Source organism: Bombina bombina, chromosome 2 (assembly GCF_027579735.1).
Source record: "Bombina bombina isolate aBomBom1 chromosome 2, aBomBom1.pri, whole genome shotgun sequence".
Lineage (NCBI taxonomy): Eukaryota > Metazoa > Chordata > Amphibia > Anura > Bombinatoridae > Bombina > Bombina bombina.
The window spans coordinates 1,295,961,255-1,295,983,020 of NC_069500.1; the positions used below are offsets into that span (position 1 = coordinate 1,295,961,255).

Below are 21,766 nucleotides of genomic sequence, written 5' to 3' on the forward strand. Positions count from 1 at the left end.
AAATGATTTTAGCAACCGTAACTAAAATCCATGGCTGTTCCACACAGGACTGTTGAGAGCAATTAACTTCAGTTGGGGGAACAGAGTGCAGTCTCTTACTGCTTGAGGTATGACACATTCTAACAAGACGATGTAATGCTGGAAGCTGTCATTTTCCCTATGGGATCCGGTAAGCCATGTTTATTACGATTGTAAATAAGGGCTTCACAAGGGCTTATTTAAACTGTAGACTTTTTCTGGGCTAAATCGATTGATTATTAACACATATTTAGCCTTGAGGAATCATTTTATCTGGGTATTTTGATATAATAATATCGGCAGGCACTGTTTTAGACACCTTATTCTTTAGGGGCTTTCCCAAAGCATAGGCAGAGTCTCATTTTCGCGCCGGTGTTGCGCACTTGTTTTTGAGAGGCATGGCATGCAGTCGCATGTGAGAGGAGCTCTGATACTTATAAAAGACTTCTGAAGGCGTCATTTGGTATCGTATTCCCCTTTGGGTTTGGTTGGGTCTCAGCAAAGCAGATACCAGGGACTGTAAAGGGGTTAAAGCTTAAAACGGCTCCGGTTCCGTTATTTTAAGGGTTAAAGCTTCCAAAATTGGTGTGCAATATTTTCAAAGCTTTAAGACGCTGTGGTGAAAATTTGGTGAATTTTGAACAATTCCTTCATGTTTTTTCGCAATTGCAGTAATAAAGTGTGTTCAGTTTAAAATTTAAAGTGACAGTAACGGTTTTATTTTAAAACGTTTTTTGTACTTTCTGATCAAGTTTATGCCTGTTTAACATGTCTGAGCTACCAGATAGACTGTGTTCTGAATGTGGGGAAGCCAGAATTCCTATTCATTTAAATAAATGTGATTTATGTGATAATGACAATGATGCCCAAGATGATTCCTCAAGTGAGGGGAGTAAGCATGGTACTGCATCATTCCCTCCTTCGTCTACACGAGTCTTGCCCACTCAGGAGGCCCCTAGTACATCTAGCGCGCCAATACTCCTTACTATGCAACAATTAACGGCTGTAATGGATAATTCTGTCAAAAACATTTTAGCCAAAATGAACCCTTGTCAGCGTAAGCGTGGCTGCTCTGTTTTAGTTACTGAAGAGCATGACGACGCTGATATTAATATCTCTGAAGGGCCCCTAACCCAATCTGAGGGGGCCAGGGAGGTTTTGTCTGAGGGAGAAATTACTGATTTAGGGAACATTTCTCAGCAGGCTGAATCTGATGTGATTACATTTAAATTTAAATTGGAACATCTCCGCATTTTGCTTAAGGAGGTATTATCCACTCTGGATGATTGTGAAAATTTAGTCATCCCAGAGAAACTATGTAAAATGGACAAGTTCTTAGAGGTGCCGGGGCTCCCAGAAGCTTTTCCTATACCCAAGCGGGTGGCGGACATTGTTAATAAAGAATGGGAAAGGCCCGGTATTCCTTTCGTCCCTCCCCCCATATTTAAAAAATTGTTTCCTATGGTCGACCCTAGAAAGGACTTATGGCAGTCAGTCCCCAAGGTCGAGGGAGCGGTTTCTACTTTAAACAAACGCACCACTATTCCCATAGAGGATAGTTGTGCTTTCAAAGATCCTATGGATAAAAAATTAGAAGGTTTGCTTAAAAAGATGTTTGTTCAGCAGGGTTACCTTCTACAACCCATTTCATGCATTGTCCCTGTCACTACTGCCGCATATTTCTGGTTTGATGAACTGCTTAAGGTGCTCGATAGTGACTCTCCTCCTTATGAGGAGATTATGGACAGAATCAATGCTCTCAAATTGGCTAATTCTTTCACTCTAGACGCCTCTTTGCAATTGGCTAAGTTAGCGGCTAAGAACTCTGGGTTTGCTATTGTGGCGCGCAGAGCGCTTTGGTTGAAATCTTGGTCGGCTGATGCGTCTTCCAAGAACAAGCTACTAAACATTCCTTTCAAGGGGAAAACGTTGTTTGGTCCTGACTTGAAAGAGATTATCTCTGATATCACTGGGGGTAAGGGCCACGCCCTTCCTCAGGATCGGCCTTTCAAGGCAAAAAATAGACCTAATTTTCGTCCCTTTCGTAAAAACGGACCAGCCCAAGGTGCTACGTCCTCTAAGCAAGAGGGTAATTCTTCTCAGGCCAAGCCAGCTTGGAGACCAATGCAAGGCTGGAACAAGGGAAAGCAGGCCAAGAAACCTGCCACTGCTACCAAGACAGCATGAAATATTGGCCCCCGATCCGGGACCGGATCTGGTGGGGGGCAGACTCTCTCTCTTCGCTCAGGCTTGGGCAAGAGATGTTCTGGATCCTTGGGCGCTAGAAATAGTCTCCCAGGGTTATCTTCTGGAATTCAAGGGACTTCCCCCAAGGGGGAGGTTCCACAGGTCGCAGTTGTCTTCAGACCACATAAAAAGACAGGCGTTCTTACATTGTGTAGAAGACCTGTTAAAAATGGGAGTGATTCATCCTGTTCCATTAAGAGAACAAGGGATGGGGTTCTACTCCAATCTGTTCATAGTTCCCAAAAAAGAGGGAACGTTCAGACCAATCCTAGATCTCAAGATCTTAAACAAATTTCTCAAGGTCCCATCGTTCAAGATGGAAACCATTCGAACTATCCTTCCTTCCATCCAGGAAGGTCAATTCATGACCACGGTGGATTTAAAGGATGCGTATCTACATATTCCTATCCACAAGGAACATCATCGGTTCCTAAGGTTTGCATTCCTGGACAAACATTACCAGTTCGTGGCGCTTCCTTTCGGATTAGCCACTGCTCCAAGGATTTTCACAAAGGTACTAGGGTCCCTTCTAGCGGTGCTAAGACCAAGGGGCATTGCAGTAGTACCTTACCTGGACGACATTCTGATTCAAGCGTCGTCCCTTCCTCAAGCAAAGGCTCACACGGACATTGTCCTGGCCTTTCTCAGATCTCACGGCTGGAAAGTGAACGTGGAAAAGAGTTCTCTATCCCCGTCAACAAGGGTTCCCTTCTTGGGAACAATTATAGACTCCTTAGAAATGAGGATCTTTCTAACAGAGGCCAGAAAAACAAAGCTTCTGGACTCTTGTCGGATACTTCATTCCGTTCCTCTTCCTTCCATAGCTCAGTGCATGGAAGTGATCGGGTTGATGGTGGCGGCAATGGACATAGTTCCTTTTGCGCGCATTCATCTAAGACCATTACAACTGTGCATGCTCAGTCAGTGGAATGGGGACTATACAGACTTGTCTCCGAAGATACAAGTAAATCAGAGGACCAGAGACTCACTCCGTTGGTGGCTGTCCCTGGACAATCTGTCTCAAGGGATGATGTTCCACAGACCAGAGTGGGTCATTGTCACGACCGACGCCAGTCTGATAGGCTGGGGCGCGGTCTGGGGATCCCTGAAAGCTCAGGGTCTTTGGTCTCGGGAAGAATCTCTTCTACCGATAAATATTCTGGAACTGAGAGCGATATTCAATGCGCTCCAGGCCTGGCCCCAGCTTGCGAGGACCAGGTTCATTCGGTTTCAATCAGACAACATGACGACTGTTGCGTACATCAACCATCAGGGGGGAACAAGGAGTTCCCTAGCGATGGAAGAAGTAACCAAAATTATTCTTTGGGCGGAGTCTCACTCCTGCCACCTGTCTGCTATCCACATCCCAGGAGTGGAAAATTGGGAAGCGGATTTTCTGAGTCGTCAGACATTGCATCCGGGGGAGTGGGAACTCCATCCGGAAATCTTTGCCCAAGTCACTCACCTGTGGGGCATTCCAGACATGGATCTGATGGCCTCTCGTCAGAACTTCAAAGTTCCTTGCTACGGGGCCAGATCCAGGGATCCCAAGGCGGCTCTAGTGGATGCACTAGTAGCACCTTGGACCTTCAAACTAGCTTATGTGTTCCCGCCATTTCCTCTCATCCCCAGGCTGATAGCCAGGATCAAGCAGGAGAGGGCGTCGGTGATTTTGATAGCTCCTGCGTGGCCACGCAGGACTTGGTATGCAGATCTGGTGAATATGTCATCGGCTCCACCTTGGAAGCTACCTTTGAGACGAGACCTTCTTGTTCAGGGTCCGTTCGAACATCCGAATCTGGTTTCACTCCAGCTGACTGCGTGGAGATTGAACGCTTGATTTTATCGAAGCGAGGGTTCTCAGATTCTGTGATCGATACTCTTGTTCAGGCCAGAAAGCCTGTGACTAGAAAGATTTACCACAAAATTTGGAAAAAATATATCTGTTGGTGTGAATCTAAAGGATTCCCTTGGGACAAGGTTAAGATTCCTAGGATTCTATCCTTCCTTCAAGAAGGATTGGAAAAAGGATTATCGGCAAGTTCCCTGAAGGGACAGATTTCTGCCTTGTCGGTATTACTTCACAAAAAGCTGGCAGCTGTGCCAGATGTTCAAGCCTTTGTTCAGGCTCTGGTTAGAATCAAGCCTGTTTACAAACCTTTGACTCCTCCTTGGAGTCTCAATTTAGTTCTTTCAGTTCTTCAGGGGGTTCCGTTTGAACCCTTACATTCCGTTGATATTAAGTTATTATCTTGGAAAGTTTTGTTTTTAGTTGCGATTTCTTCTGCTAGAAGAGTCTCAGAATTATCTGCTCTGCAGTGTTCTCCTCCTTATCTGGTGTTCCATGCAGATAAGGTGGTTTTACGTACTAAACCTGGTTTTCTTCCAAAAGTTGTTTCTAACAAAAACATTAACCAGGAGATTATCGTACCTTCTCTGTGTCCAAAACCAGTTTCAAAGAAGGAACGTTTGTTGCACAATTTGGATGTTGTTCGCGCTCTAAAATTCTATTTAGATGCTACAAAGGATTTTAGACAAACATCTTCCTTGTTTGTTGTTTATTCAGGTAAAAGGAGAGGTCAAAAAGCAACTTCTACCTCTCTCTCTTTTTGGATTAAAAGCATCATCAGATTGGCTTACGAGACTGCCGGACGGCAGCCTCCCGAAAGAATCACAGCTCATTCCACTAGGGCTGTGGCTTCCACATGGGCCTTCAAGAACGAGGCTTCTGTTGATCAGATATGTAGGGCAGCGACTTGGTCTTCACTGCACACTTTTACCAAATTTTACAAGTTTGATACTTTTGCTTCTTCTGAGGCTATTTTTGGGAGAAAGGTTTTGCAAGCCGTGGTGCCTTCCATTTAGGTGACCTGATTTGCTCCCTCCCTTCATCCGTGTCCTAAAGCTTTGGTATTGGTTCCCACAAGTAAGGATGACGCCGTGGACCGGACACACCTATGTTGGAGAAAACAGAATTTATGTTTACCTGATAAATTTCTTTCTCCAACGGTGTGTCCGGTCCACGGCCCGCCCTGGTTTTTTTAATCAGGTCTGATATTTTATTTTCTTTAACTACAGTCACCACGGTACCATATGGTTTCTCCTATGCAAATATTCCTCCTTAACGTCGGTCGAATGACTGGGGTAGGCGGAGCCTAGGAGGGATCATGTGACCAGCTTTGCTGGGCTCTTTGCCATTTCCTGTTGGGGAAGAGAATATCCCACAAGTAAGGATGACGCCGTGGACCGGACACACCGTTGGAGAAAGAAATTTATCAGGTAAACATAAATTCTGTTTTTATGTTGGGATTTCCGTCTTCATCTTATCTCTTCAGCATTCTCAGCCTTAAAGCAAACTGTTTATTGGCCAGGATGAGAGATTATTTCTAGCCAGGTCATCTTTAAAATAGACCCAAGGTTTTGAGGTGCCAGCCTCTTTAAAATGACATTTTACCTCCTAGTGCAGAAATATTCTAAAATAATGTTTTAATCATAGGACCAGAAAGACACTTTAGAAAAATTGCCAGAAGAGCTGCATCATGAAGGTACTAAATCTCTATTTTCATTATTTTTATAAGGCTGTTTGATTTATCATCATAGTAATTATTGTTGCTTTGAACTTGTCACAGCTACTTTATATTCTTTAATGCATTACATAAATTCTCCTTTTAGTTGTGTTGCTAATAAATACATAATAATATTAAAGAGGTACCCTGAGCGCCTACTGAATTAGACCCTTAGCTCCAATATGGATGACCCCTAGTGGTCAAGTATGGAATATATGAGGTTCAGAAATACATCAGAGCGCCAACTAGTGAAGGCTGGGTCTAAGTGAAATTATGTATACAACTCCACAATTTTAAAAGGTGATAACAATTTATTCAATCTGGTAACACGGAATGGGTACAATAAAAAGGAACGCAGTAAAACTCATGGATCCATGTAGTTAACAATAAATAATTAAAATAACAATAAATTGATAACCGCAAACAAATTGATACTTGATAGTTGTAGCACGTTTCAAATTGGGTAATATATACTTTGAAAATTGCAGACAGAATTGATTCTTGGTAATCGTGGCAAATTTTAAAATATTGTTGATACTTGTTAGTAATCGTAACAAATTTTAAAAATAATTGTATACATATACTTTAAAAATTGATACATGTAACGGCAAAATAGATGTAAATTCAGATCATTAAAAACAATGGAGACCAAAAGTTAATTTGGGCATATACAAGATAAGTGAGCAATTGTTTAGAAACGAAAAGTAGAAATAGTGCGATCAGTTCAACCTGGGTATGTTAAAACTGAAAAAACTGAAAAAGTGTTTTGGTGCTAAATAGGTGAACCGGTACTCCTGACTGGGTAAATGTGCTGAATCAAAAAAGAAATTTGTGATGTACCCGTTAATGTGTGATGAAGTGTATGTCTCTGTTAGCTGAAGATGAGATACTTAGTACCTCTGCAGTTATAACAAATATATATTGGCTGTGATCTAAAATAAAGTGTCAAAATAACAAAAATAATTGTAAGAATATACGTGAATTGAAAAACAAAACAAAAACAAAAAATTGCAGCTGTAGAGACGCTGCAAGCAAATTTAACTACAAATAATATCAATTGTAAAAAATTGTAGGTGATGTGGCAACTCCAAAACTAACCACGGCAAATATTATGTGTAATAGTCTATCCTTGACACAGTTTTCCAAGACAAATTGAAAAAAAAAGACAAAAAAGTGAGGTTCACAGATTTAGATGATTCAGTATTTGAAAACAAAAATAGAAATAACCGTTCTGTTACAAAAAGTACAAATGTTCCCAAAGATAATAGTGTATATCACAAAACGATTCCCATTTTCTATGTGTGTAGATAGTTTCTTAAGCGAAGAGAGTGTTTGCAGGTTTTTTCAACGTAGATTCAAAAGTGTTTCAGAAATTATTCCTTCTGTTAAAAAAAATAAATAGTGTAGATTGTTTTTATAAAATAGAATATCAGAGAGCTCCTTACCAGTCAACGCGTTTCGGTCATACACTGACCTTTCTCAGTGTATGACCGAACAAGAGTCTTTAAATATGAAAAACAAAAAGAAAAAAGACAACGGCACTACGATTGCTGTGTCCCACTGTTTATCCTATTCTCATTTGGTGTGAGAGATATCAAAAAAATGTGTGTACGGGGACTTAGGTGCTGTACATTGAAAGAGGCAAACTAGAATAATCAATTGCGAACGACAATTGAAAGAGTGTACATATTTAGCACTCAACAGCAAATAGGAGGTAAATGGCCATGGATACCTAGGTAAAAAGGCCCAGGAAAAGGCGAATTAAAACTTAACTTTTATTGGTTTTATCAAATAATAAAAAAAGAAGGGTATTTAAAATTCCAACCAGTGTGAAGATGGGAGAATGCAACTCCTAGGGAGAATTGTCTGGCCAGTATATGGTATGCTCTCCAAGTTATGTACACTCTAGGAGGGGGTGAAGTATATATAATTATATGTGTATATAAAAATCTAGGATATAGCCCATGGTTTTGGGATTATATCACTTTCAAAATACAAGAACCCCCTATTCGGGTGAGATCCTCTTATATCGAGAGGGTGAGTGATAACACTAATATGTAGAGAGCCCCAATTGAAATGTCCCTATTGGGTATTGTAGTGTCAGAGTCTTGAACATAAATATGATGCTCTGAAATATCCTACAACTATCTGAACAGTTGTAGGACACAAGAACACAAGATCTTAGTAACTTTTAGTGTGTATTCATTCTGGTGTGTTCAGATACTTGTAGGATATTTCAGAGCATCATATTTATGTTAGGTTATGTTAAAGGGACATAATACTCATATGCTAAATCACTTGAAACTGATGCAGTATAACTGTAAAAAGCTGACAGGAAAATATCACCTGAGCATCTCTATGTAAAAAAAGGAAGATATTTTACCTCACAATTTCCTCAGCTCAGTAGAGTAAGTTCTGTGTAAAAAGTTATACTCAGCTGCTCCCAGCTGGAGGTAAAAAAAATTAAAAAAATGAAGAAATGAACAGCAGCCAATCAGCATCAGCAGTGCTGAGGTCATGAACTCTTACTGTGATCTCATGCGATTTCACTTAACTCTCATTAGATTTCATAGTAAGCTTCCTTTACCTGATTGGTGAAATAATATGAGAGTGCACGATGCTCATCCCTTCAGATGTCCCAGGACAGACACACTAAAATGCTGCTTAGAAATCCTTTACAATGGGAGGTGGCTACTGAGGAACTTTTGAGGTAAAATATCTTTCTTTTTTACATAGAGATGTTCAGGTGATATTTTCTAATCAGCTTTTTACAGCTATGCTGCATCACTTTCAAGTGTTTAAACATTTGGGTATTATGGCCCTTTAAGTCGATATGTATATTTTTATCCTAAGAGACCCTTATTTTCTTTGTCACTAGTTTCATCTAACTAAGTGAAAAGTGTACTATGTTTGAATGTTTTCTCACAATTGGGAGAATATTTTCTTAGAGGAATATATGTTTAGTGTAAAAAGAGGAGTGCCTGGATTGTATTTAAAATAATGTTGTATATTAAAATAAAATAAATTGTTCAGCTCTTATCAATGAAAATAAGAAATATAAAAATAAAAATGGACCAGAAAAGATTTGATGAATATGAAGCGAAGTGAAAACTACTTCGAAGTAGTGATATTTTGCTTGATAGTAATATGTCCCCTCGGTTAAGGTAAGTCTTTTATCATGTTTATCATGTATTTCCATTGTTTCCTGAACAGTTCTTTAGGATGAATCTACTTTGGAGTACTGGTATGGACAGAGAGAAAGACGAGGACAATAATCATCTTGCCACAGGGGAAAGACAAATCCACATGGTCTCACTTTTAGAAGCCCAATGTGGACTAGAGAAATTTTTATGGCAAAATTCTTATCCCTAGAACAATCAAGGTTTGTAAGGTGAGACAGATATTAATTAATGATTACAGAAGAGGCTATCGGAAAATATTTACAAGTTGGTAGAGCGGAGCATATCTCATACGCTGTTGGTTACCCAATTCCATTTAATTGAGGTTTAAAAGATGAAACAAATCTTCTTTATTGTTTAACCCTCTCGGGTACAGGCAAACTAGATAAAAAATCCATTTTGATTCTTCTGTTAGTAGCTTTCTTTCATGGTTACCTCCTCTCCAGTTCTTGGGGACTTTTTTTATCCCCATATATTTTAAAGATTTGATGTTTCCATGATATTTCTCGGAAAAATGTTTATATAGGAGAGTCTCCTTATTGAGTTTCTCAATACATAAAAGATGTTCACGTATTCTGTCCCTTAGTGGTCTGGACGTTTGCCCCACATATTGGAGCCCACAGGTACATTGGAGTAGGTAAACTACGTTCTTATCTTGACAGCGGATCAGGTCTTTGATTTTATATTTCTTCTTGTTGTGGTAGGATTGAAATTGAGTGGCTTTTTCCCCGCACTTGCACGCCTTGCATGTATGACAAGGGAAAAAACCCTTACTGTTTTCCCAAATGCATCTTTTTATCTCAGGCTGCTTCTTCTGTGTGCTAGGTGCCAATTTGTTTTTCAGATTGTTGGTCCGTCTATACACAAATGTAGGTCTTTGAGGTAATTTTTCCACAAGAATGTCATCATCTTTAAGGATGTTCCAGTTTTTCCTGAAGATGTTTTCAATAATTTGACTATTTTCGCTGTATTCCGTTATTAAAGGAACATTAAGAATTTCATTGTCCTTATTCAGTTTCGTCTTTTCTTTGTATTTAGTTAGATCTTTTCTTTCAATTTTTCTGATTTCCTCTATCTTCTGGTCTAATGGTTCTTCCTTATAGCCTCTCTCTAAAAAAAATTATTTTATTATTTGTGCTTGTTCTTCCCATTTTCAATGGGTTAGAACAGTTTTTCTTCATTCTAAGAAGTTGTCCCTTTGGCATATTATTCTTCCAATTTCTGTGGTGACAACTTGTTTGGTGGACATAGTTGTTGCTGTCCACCTTTTTGAAATGAGTTGATGTCTCATTCTTACCTTCTTTCACCTCTATATGTAGGTCCAAAAATGTGAGTGATGTTTTGCTCAATTCATATGTGAAGTTAAGGTTGGCCTCGCTCTTATTCATGACATTGATGGTATGTTCCAGATCTTCTTGTGGCCCTTTCCAAATCATTATAATATCATCAATGTAACGGCGATAGAGGACCAGGTCCGCGCTTGCTGGGCAGGACTCCCAGAAGATCTCTTCCCACTTAGCCATGTAGAGATTGGCATAACTAGGCGTGAACCTGGTCCCCATCGCCGTGCCACAAACCTGTCGATAGTATTTTCCATCATCACAAAAATAGTTATGATTAAGGATGTAATGAATACTATCCAGTATGAAGTCACATTGTCTTGTTGGTAATTCTATGTCTTTCTCTAGATAGAATCTTACTGCCTCCAGTCCTTCTTTGTGGGGAATACTTGTGTACAGGGCTGTTACGTCACAAGTAACCAAAATGTAGTTATTCTCCCACTTTATATTTTCCAGAAGGTTTATTATCTGGTTGGAGTCTCTTAAATAAGAGCGACGTTCCCTTACATGTTTTTGTAGATGTCTGTCCACATATTCGGACAGATTGCTACTCAGAGATCCTATCCCCGATATTATCGGTCTCCCAGGGGGATTTTTAAGATTTTTGTGGATCTTTGGTAGATGGTATATGATTGGGATCCTTGGGTATTGTACATTAATATAGTTGTACTCTTTATCACTCAGTATGTCATCATCTTTAGCTCCCTTCAGAAGGTACATTAATTTTCTTTTGTACATAATCACTGGATTTTCCTTCAGTCTTAGATAGGTGTTTTCGTCACATAAAATCCTTTCTTTTTCGTTCTTATAGTCTGTTTTATTCATCACCACAATCCCACCACCTTTATCAGCCGGGTTAATGGTGAGATTGTGGTTCAGTTCTAATTGTTTGATTGTTTGAAGTTGTTTATTAGATAAGTTTTTATTTTTCAAACTTAACTTTTTGAGATTGATGTCTCTTATTTCCCTGCATACTATTGTTTCAAAGGTTTCCAGTGCAGTTCCTTTGTGGGTTAGAGGGTAAAATGTGGACTTAGGCTTAAGGTCTATGTGTATATAACAGTCCTCTTTCGAAGTATTGTCATATTCTTTATATCCATATCCTGTCCTTTCAAGAGGGGATTTAAGAAAAAATCTTTTTAGGGTTAATTTTCTGATAAATTCTTTTGTGTTCACAAAAGTGGTGAATTTATCCATACTTAGGGATGGTGCAAACGATAAGCCTAGTCCTAAAATAGATTTCTCATCTTTATTTAGTTCATATGAGCTCAAGTTAAATATACCTTTGTCATTGCTCTTTTCCGTTTGATCTTCGATTTTATCATATTTCTTTCTTATTTTCGCACCTCCTCTTTTCCCTCTGTGGGTCTTTTTTTTATTGTGTTGTTGATTGGTTTTGTTCCCATTCTTTGTGATGATGATGGTCCAACTCTAAAAAAGTAGAGGAAGAGTGTGGTGATTGTATATTTCGGGATTCTGTGATGTTTGACAATTTGGTTCTGATTTCTTTTTCTTTCATAGTTACTTGTCCTTCGGATTTTTCAATCTTCTTCCCCTCCCTTAATTTTTCCTTATAGGGTTCATCTTTTAATGTTTGTTGTTTCCTTTCCCATCTTGGTGTTTCATATACATCTTTGTTTTCAAAGTAGTGGTCAGATTCACCTTTATGATGTTTTCCTCCCTCGAAACTTTGTCTTTGTTGGAAGTCTACCCTATCTTGATAATGACGTCTTTCAGGGTAGTCTTGATTTCTCCAGCCTCCCTCATAGTGATCTTGGTTTTTCCAATTTCTCCGTTGTTCATGTCTCCCTCTATAATTATAGTCGAATTGTCTCTTTCTTTCTCCATATGGGTTAGTATGATACTCCCTTCTCTCTTCTTTGTTCATAATAGTTCATAATACTACAGAGGTACTAAGTATCTCATCTTCAGCTAACAGAGACATACACTTCATCACACATTAACGGGTACATCACAAATTTCTTTTTTGATTCATCACATTTACCCGGTCAGGAGTACCGGTTCACCTATTTAGCACCAAAACACTTTTTCAGTTTTAACATACCCAGGTTGAACTGATCGCACTATTTCTACTTTTCGTTTCTAAACAATTGCTCACTTATCTTGTATATGCCCAAATTAACTTTTGGTCTCCATTGTTTTTAATGATCTGAATTTACATCTATTTTGCTGTTACATGTATCAATTTTTAAAGTATATGTATACAATTATTTTTAAAATTTGTCACGATTGCTAACAAGTATCAGCAATATTTTAAAATTTGCCACGATTACTAAGAATCAATTCTGTCTGCAATTTTCAAAGTATATATTACCCAATTTGAAACGTGCTACAACTATCAAGTATTAATTTGTTTGCTGTTATCACTTTATTGTTATTTTAATTATTTATTGTTAACTACATGGATCCATGAGTTTTACCGCGTTCCTTTTTATTGTACCCATTCCATGTTACCAGAATGAATAAATTGTTATCACCTTTTAAAATTGTGGAGTTTTATACATCATTTCACTTACACCCAGCCTTCACTAGTTGGCGCTCTGATGTATTTCTGAACCTTAAATACATAATAATGCTTTTCAAAAATGTGTATATTTGCTCCTGATATGTTCTTCAAAAGATTTATATTAATCTGAGCAGTGATATAATAATAATAATGATGATGATGCAGAAAACCAGGCATTATTTACTGAAAACATGCATAAATATTACTAAAAAACTACTATGTTTTTTTTTACTGTACTTTATACAGACCAGAACCACCAGAGTGAACATTTGGAACAAGAGGTGGAGTCACTAGTAAGTAAACTGACATTAATTTTTATTTATGGGTTTATTTAAAGTAGTTAGACAAGATGACACTCCTGATCCTACCTCAGTAAGCTATCAGGAAAAAGAGAGCTGTATTTCAAAAAAGGATACCAAGTGAAAGCGATACATTTGATAATAGAAGTAAATTAGTGGAGAGTCCATGAGCCATCACATGTGGGATTAAAGTCCAGTCCTACAGGAAGAGGCAAAACACTGCTCACAGTTTAGAGGATGGTGAAACTTGAAGCGCTGATATACACGTCAATTGAATGGGGTTTTCAAATGATGTGATATTTTCTTCAAAGAGCCTGGTATCGGACAGGATCCTACTGTTGGCCTCGTCAGCGTACTCTGTCCTTAGATCCTGTGTCAATGCATACTACACAAGATAGGCTATTCTACTGGAAACAGGTCCCTTACAGCTTTAAAAGCCCAGTAGACTGAGTGCTGACAGGTATCTAGGGCCTTATATTCACATAGACAGAAGGATATTAGCATGAGTCTGGGGACATAGCTACATACACCAGATAACACTACATACAGTTTTAGGCACTTTTACACATTTACAGTAAAACTGAGGTACTTTCTCTTTAAATTTGTTTTCGGTGTTCACTACATACCAGAGCTCAGCTCCTCATTCTCAGCAGGCTTTCAGATGACCAGGATCATTTCTGAAGTGGAGGAGCTCATTTTCAGAATTCTCTGAGCTTCCTTCTGTGCATAGCTCTGGGAGTTAACTTTTTCCCACCAAAACTCTGCTCTGTTTTCTCCTTTCCTCAGACAGTGCCTTAAAGTTGTAAGCTCCCTTAATAACTAGAGAGTTCCATTATTTTATATTCATTTAACCCTTTATTGACTCAAACTGTCATTTTTTTTATATTTTTAAAATAATTTTTCCTTTCCAAAGACATTGAGAGTCCACAACGTCATTCCAGCAGGAGGAGGCAAAGAGCACCACAGCAAAGCTGTTAAGTGTCAATCCCCTACCCATAATCCCCAGTCATTCTCTTTGCCTCTGTCATTGGAGGAGGTGAAGTTTGGTGTCTGAAGAAGTTATTCCTTTTTTGGGTACTTTTCCCTGCAAGCAAGGATTTAGGTTTAACTGAGTCCATGTCAATCTCTTCAGTAGAGTAGTGGTGGCTTTTAATCAGTTAGGAAGTTGTGAGGTGGTCCTTACTTTGTTTCCTAACATATTGCTGCCCTAGTTATAGAAAGCCAGAGTTGGTTACTCTGTTTTTTCTTTTTTCTACAGGTCTCTGTGAGGAGTATGTGTCCTTTCACACCTTGTAAGCTGTCGTCCTGCCTGACAGCTGGATTGCAGATAAGTGCTTTTGTCTTTTAGGTAGAGACTTGCACTTAATGAAGAATATCTGCAACTTTTATTGGGACATGCTGTATCCTTTATACAGGATATTTCTAGGCAGGATGCAAGCACTGTATTGTGACTAATGCTTCCTCTGTGGAAGTGGAGACTAAGGGGTTAATTCTTTTTTTGGTAACAAGGCATTTCCCTCATTCTGTTTCTTTTTGTGGCTCAAATATTTTATATTCATATGGGTTTATGAATAGTATGAGGAGTTTATGTGCAAGGGGCTGTTGCGGTTTAACTGTCTCTTAGAAAAGCACACTTTATTTTAGCTGCACAGTTTCTAGCCGGAAGGTCATGTGACCCGCTTTTCCGCTTCAGTGTGTTAAGTGGTGCGGCGTCTTCTCTGTTGCCGGCATCTCTGGGGTTCCTTCGTTCATCAGGAGAGCTCTGTTTCTTTTTGGCATATTTCAAAACAGAGGTCAGGTAAGACACCTCAGTCAGGCTGAGGTGTGGAGGTCCTGATTTAGTTTTTGTTAGCTTGCGATACATAGCGTTAAACGCTCTGAGGTACTTGAAGTGACAGTAACTATTTAAAATTATTTAATACAATTTCTCAAATGGGGTATATCTTATTGAATATTATGGACATGGAGAAAGACTCTGTGTCTTTTGACAAATGCTTACTATGCCTTGAGGCACAGATTTTTTTTGCCTATGCAATTCTGTGCTGCATGCTTAGCTAGAACTCTTGAATGTAAAGGTAGATTGTTGCCCTTTGAGCCCAATGTCTCTCAGGATGATGCTGTTCAGGCAGTGCCGCAGCTTTCTCCTCAAACGTCCCAAGCCTCAATGGCGTCACAGTACCCTGCAGTTCCTCTCAGCCTCCTGGAGGAGTTTATGTGCCATCAGATTTTGTGGTTCAGACATCTTCTGCGATATCTTTGGCATTATCTGCTTTTACCATGTTGGGGAAGTGCAAGAGGAAATCTAAAAAAAAATCAGAGTGTAAGGTGTCTGTTACGTCTGCTGAACTACCTCGATAGCCTCTGAGGGTGAAATCGCAGATTCAGACAGTATAATTCCTTCATCTGATACTGAAGAAGTTAACTTCAGATTTATGCTTGAACACCTTTGTGTACTATTAAAGGAGGTATTGGCTACTTTGGACGACTCTGATACTTCTGTCGTTTTTAACCCTAAGAAATCTAGTAAACTTAATACTATGATGTTCCTTCCTCTGTGGAAGTATTACCTGTTCCAGACAGTGTGGCAGAGATTATTTCACAGGAATGGGAGAAGCCAGGGATACCTTTCTCCCCATCTCCCATTTTTAAAAAGATGTTTCCTGTTGCTTACTCCATTAAAGATTCATGGTGCCTAAAGTAGAGAAGGGTCTATTTCTTCTCTGGCTGCTCTTTTCTTAAAACGGGGAGACTCCACTTCTGCATTCATTACTTTTGGGAAATACAGAACTTGGCCACCAGGAGGAGGCAAAGACACCCCAGCCAAAGGCTTAAATACCTCCCCCACTTCCCTCATCCCCCAGTCATTCTTTGCCTTGTCGATGCGTGGATTTTTTAATCTTTGTCCTTGGGGACATTGACAGTCGTTTCTGTGATAGGACTGTTCGTTGCAGAGTAGGGATCAGGTTTTCTGACTGCTCTGTTTGGGCATCGACCACGTATTTTGTCTCCCGATGGATCCTTACTTTGATTGGGAGGCCTTGCCGTGGGTTCGGGAACCTTCCCTTAGCGGGTAGTTGGTTCTTCACTTTTGGTCAGGGTGTTCTCCTCCCTTACCCCGTTTTCTAATAGAGGGGGAAGTTGGTCCCCCCTGCTTTCTGAGTTTTTCTTGCTCTTCCCAGGAATGTAGCTGCTCATTTGGCTAGTTACTGTGGTTTGATGTTTTGTCTGACTGCCTATCTGATGGAAGCCTCCGGCTTTCGTTTGGGGCGTAAATGGATGTTATCATTCCGTTCCTGTTCTGCTCCCGGGGTTTTTTTCTGACCTATGGGTGTGCAGTTTTCTCTGTGCTGGTTAGCTGACATGGTAAGGTAGTCTTGTTCTACCTTTTGTCCATTGTCCTTCTGGGACTTCGGTTCTGGTTAAGGCTTTTTTTTTTGTTCTTTTTGGATCCATGTAGGAGGTGATATGGAATATTTTCCTTTCTTTGCTCTCCTCAGTCGGTAGAGTATTTTCTACGGGACTTTGTCCAGCCTGATAGCCGTTCCTTTTCAATAAGTTCTGCTGGGGGCTACTCTCTGTTTTTGTCCTTGAATATTCAGGGATGGTGTCTGGAGGTTCTTTCGGACCTTCTTGTTTGATTCTTCCCTTTTTTCAGTTAGGAAAAATGTGGTGTGGAAGTTGTTTTGTTGTTTCCCTTGCCATTGTTCAGGGAGAGGTTTTTATTTGTGTGCTTCTAGAGAAGGGGACTTTGGTCTCCTCAAAGGCTTTTATGCTCAGTGGAGTCCAGAATTTAGAGTGATCTCTAATTGGGATCCTTATGGTCTAATTGATGGGCAGTTACCTTGTCCTCTTTCCATATTTTTGTACTTCCTCTTTCTGTTGAAGTAGTTTTTTATCGGGAATCTGGCTTGTGTCAGGCGGTGGTGCCCTCAGATTGGGCTGCCTTTTTTTGTTCCCGCCTGTTTGCATTGTGTCCTCTATAAGCTTGGGTATTGTTTTCTCAAAAGTAATTAATGCAGCTGTGGACTCTCTCTGTTTTAAGAAGAAAAACTTAAATTATGCTTACCTGATAATTTTCTTTTCTTCTGAACGGGTAGAGTCCATAGCTCCTGCCCGTTTTTTTCTGTTGGCGGCCTTTAATTCTTTTTTGATTCATTCTTTTGGCACCTTTTTTCACCCTGATATTTCTCCTACTGTTCCTTGTTTCCTTGGCAGAATGACTGGGGGATGAGGGAAGTGGGGGAGGTATTTAAGGCCTTTGGCTGGAGTGTCTTTGCCTCCACCTTTGCTTTTGGTAGGAAAGTTCTGCATGCTGTAGTGCCTATGTAGTACCTCTACTTGCCTTAACTGTTGTTCACTCGCTATTTCATGGTGGTCTTGTGGACTTCACAGCTAGGGTATAGAATCCCACATGTGATGGCTTGTGGACTCTCACCATCTTATGAAAGAAAACTTTCATGATGGTGAGAGTCTACGAGACCCGCCATAACAACGGCAGTACTAGTTTGCCGCCCTTTTACCCTGCTTTTCCTTTCCTACTTTTTCTCCTTTCTCTTGGCCATATGTAAGACTAAAGAATCATGGGAAGTAGGATAGATTAAAGCTTTTCATATTATTATTTTTTATTATGATGTAAGAGCTATCATTAAAGGGATAGAAAGGTCAAAAATAAAATGTGCATGGGTGCATTTCAGTTTGAAATATAAGCATGTTTGCAATTTATAGTCATGTGAAAAAGAAAGTACACCCTCTTTGAATTCTTTGGTTTTTCGTATCAGGACATAAGTCATCTGGTCCTTAGCAGGTCTTAAAATTAGGTAAATGCAACCTCAGATGAACAACAACACAACATATTACACCGTGTCATGATTTATTTAACAAAAATAAAGCTAAAATGGAGAAGCCATGTGTGAAAAACTAAGTACACCTTATGATTTAATAGATTGTAGAACCATCTTTAGCAGCAATAACTTGAAGTCACCATTGGCTGGTGTTCTTGGGATCATTGTCATGTTGCATGACCCAATTTCAGCCAAGCTTTAGCTGTCGAACTGATGGCCTCACATTTGACTCTAGAATACACAGAGGAGTTGATGGTCGACTCAATGACTGCAAGATGCCCAGGTCCTGTGGCTTGAAAACCAGCCCAAATCATCATTGCACGGTCTGACCTTGGGGTTAATTTGCTGGGATGTCCACTCTTGGGAAGATTGGCAACGGTCTTGAATGTTTTCCACTTGTGAATAATCTTTCTCACTGTAGAATGATGGACTTTAAATTGTTTGGAAATGGCCTTCTAACCCTTCCCAGATTGATGGGCAGCAACAATTGCTTCTTTAAGATCATTGCTAATGTCATTCCTCCTTGGCATTGTGTTAACACACACCTGAATGCTCCAGACCAGCAAACTGTTAAAACTAAACTAAACGGTGGCCCTCGATTTACGCTGGTTCAATTTGCACCATTTCAGAATAACAACCTTTTTTTTCAGTCATGTGACTGCTATTAAAAAGCCTTGAAAAGCATTGCATTGATTAAAATAGCCAGTAGGTGGAGCGGTCTGCTTGTGTTGCAGCAAAGGTATGCAAAGCCAAGCACAGAAACAGGCTGGAATTAATTAGTCTCGCTAGACATGAGCTATCGAGCAGCTTTCATAGGAACAAGATCTTCCTGTCTATAAATCAGTCCAGATTGGAATGCATAGAAAGAACTGTTTGCAGAAAAATGCAAGTAAAGTCTGTGTTGTGTGATTATTTCCTAAGGTTTATAATGCAGATTAGCATTTAAAGTCTTCATTTCAAAGCTTTAAAAATAATGTATTAGGTGTTACTTATGCCAATTTTGATAGGTGCCTGGAATCGAACTCCCTCACTTCCCATTGACTTACATTATAAACTGGGTTTCAATTTACAACCATTCCTTCTGGAACCTAACCCCGGCGTAAACTGAGGGCTACCTGTACTTCCATTAGCAAAAATGCTTCTAGTAAACGTTATTGCTGTTTTTCAGTGGCATACGTACATATCAGGTGCACCAGTATTCAAACACTATTCATGCTCAGAGAGGTGGCTGTGGTGTATTGCTTCTGAAGATGTAAATTGTGTCATACAAGCTATTGTACTGTGCCCTTCTAGAAACAAATCATGAATGACTTGCATATAATCTAGCATTGTCTAGTAGCTGACTAATTTTGTCACCACAAACTTAACTTTTTTTTGTAAATTTTCTTGATGTCAAAATATAGATATGTTATTATATAAAGGCTGCTTATATAAATTAGAAGATTAGTTTATTGATTGTAGATCTCTAAGAATATGTGACTAATTCAGTGTATCTTTCTGTAAATGAAATGTTTAGGTTCAGAGTTCAGAAGATACAGAAGAAACAACTCCTGTGCAAATAAAAAAGCGAAGAGGACGCAAAAGTCTTGCACAACTGAAAGGTTTGTTCACTGCTGTTGAAGAGTAGTAAGAGGTGCAAAATTATGAGTATACATGTGTAAAGATTATTTATATACATAAGGTATTTATAGCACATTAGCACATTATATTAATGTCATTAATACATATAAGTTGGGTTGTATGTCTTGTGCTTTGGAGTAGGTAAAAACATTCCTAAAATTCTTCAGAAACCTGTGGCATCTTTCATATTCCTGTGCCATACCTTGAAGTGTTCTTTATATACTTTTTGGAGTATGGTAGTGTAGATTGCAAACCAAAAGTACCGGTATTCTGCGCTGGCAATCAATAGTACTGTGAAAGTGTAGAAGCCGGTTTTCCACAATCAGTGGTGGGAGGATGTGACATTTCGTCTGAGAATGCTCAAACTTTCTCAAGAGTGAATTTACTCTTGAGAAAGTCTGAGCGTTCTCAGACGAAACGCATAGAGTTTCACAGCATTTTCCGGATCTCTTGGAGATATTCACTTTACCCAGCTCCAGACTCGGTTATCATACGGCTGAGGTGGAGAGGACGTTGGTAAGAGACTTCCACCTATAACAAGGTTTTAAATCGCATTGGTTTTAAATCGCTTTTAAATGTTTTATGTTTGTAAGTAGCCATTTGTCTTACGCTCTATTACATTTTGTTACGCTTGAGTCGGGCTGCGCCTGTCTCTTCTGTTGTATTTTAGTGTAGATTGCAGCTTTACCCTAGCGTGAAGAATATATTTATCTGGACAGATGAAGAAATAATTATTATAACCATTCTCATCAGAGTATGGGCAAGGTTTCAGCCATCCCCCTCTCAGTTATTATTACTGATGACTTTATCAAGGTTCCTGACTATGAATATACCACCAAGGGTTCTGCATTTAGGTTTTTATTACAAACTCAGGACAGAGCTCTGTTTTTTGGAGCACAGAAGAGACATGTTTGTGGTAAAGCAGTTTAAAATCAATGGTGTCTTCTTTGACCCTGTGGGATACAGCAGTCATATTCTGACTAAGATACAGTGTGTGTTAAAATATATTCTTATGACCTTAAAGTTTACCTGTATGGACTTTAGTTAGTTATTTTTTATTTTTCTATATTCCATTGCTATTGTAAACTGGTAACATAAAACTTTTATTAGAGATAGTTGTTACCACCAGTTTACAATAGCAATGTAAACTAGGCCCATGTCTTTGTTTCTGAAGAGAAAAGTTGTTGTTTTTCAGCTCGTATCAGACCTTTAAGCCATTTGTGGCTGAAGCCTTATCACAATACAGGCTCAGTTTTCCTAATATGGCGTGAGAAGAGCTATTCATGTCTGTGCGCCTTTACAACCAGCTTTTGAACAGTCTTGTTGGCTGACTCTTCTTGATTAAGAATTTGCCTTTCTTTCATGTAATTAGCAAGAGTCCATGAGCTAGTGACGTATGGGATATACATTCCTACCAGGAGGGGCAAAGTTTCCCAAACCTCAAAATGCCTATAAATACACCCCTCACCACACCCACAAATCAGTTTTACAAACTAGCAAGTTTGTGCTAGATTCTACGTTGATATGCGCTCCGCAGCAGGTTGGAGCCCGGTTTTCCTCTCAGCGTGCAGTGAATGTCAGAGGGATGTGAAGAGAGTATTGCCTTTTTGAATTCAATGATCTCCTTCTACGGGGTCTATTTCATAGGTTCTCTGTTGCCGGTCGTAGAGATTCATCTCTTACCTCCCTTTTCAGATCGACGATATACTCTTATATATACCATTACCTCTACTGATTCTCGTTTCAGTACTGGTTTGGCTTTCTACTACATGTAGATGAGTGTCCTGGGGTAAGTAAGTCTTATTTTCTGTGACACTCTAAGCTATGGTTGGGCACTTTTATATAAAGTTCTAAATATATGTGTTTAAACATTTATTTGCCTTGATTCAGGATGTTCAACGTTCCTTATTTTCAGACAGTCAGTTTCATATTTGGGAATATGCATATGGATAATCAATTTTTTCTTACCTTAAAATTTGACTTTTTTTCCTGTGGGCTGTTAGGCTCGCGGGGGCTGAAAATGCTTCATTTTATTGCGTCATTCTTGGCGCGGACTTTCTTGGCGCAAAAATTTTCTTGTCATTTCCGGCGTCATACGTGTCGCCGGAAGTTGCGTCATTTTTTTGACG

General features: G+C 39.3%; 1 protein-coding gene across 1 annotated transcript in view; it reads left to right on the top strand.

Annotated features, from left to right (window-relative positions):
- Positions 1-21,766, top strand: part of BOD1L1 (biorientation of chromosomes in cell division 1 like 1) — a 539,385-nt gene that overhangs the window by 312,296 nt on the left and 205,323 nt on the right. The window contains exons 21-23 of the mRNA XM_053700293.1: positions 5,762-5,810; positions 13,124-13,170; positions 19,534-19,618. Of these exons, the coding sequence (XP_053556268.1) occupies positions 5,762-5,810; positions 13,124-13,170; positions 19,534-19,618 (181 nt within the window). The remainder of the gene's footprint in view (positions 1-5,761; positions 5,811-13,123; positions 13,171-19,533; positions 19,619-21,766) is intronic.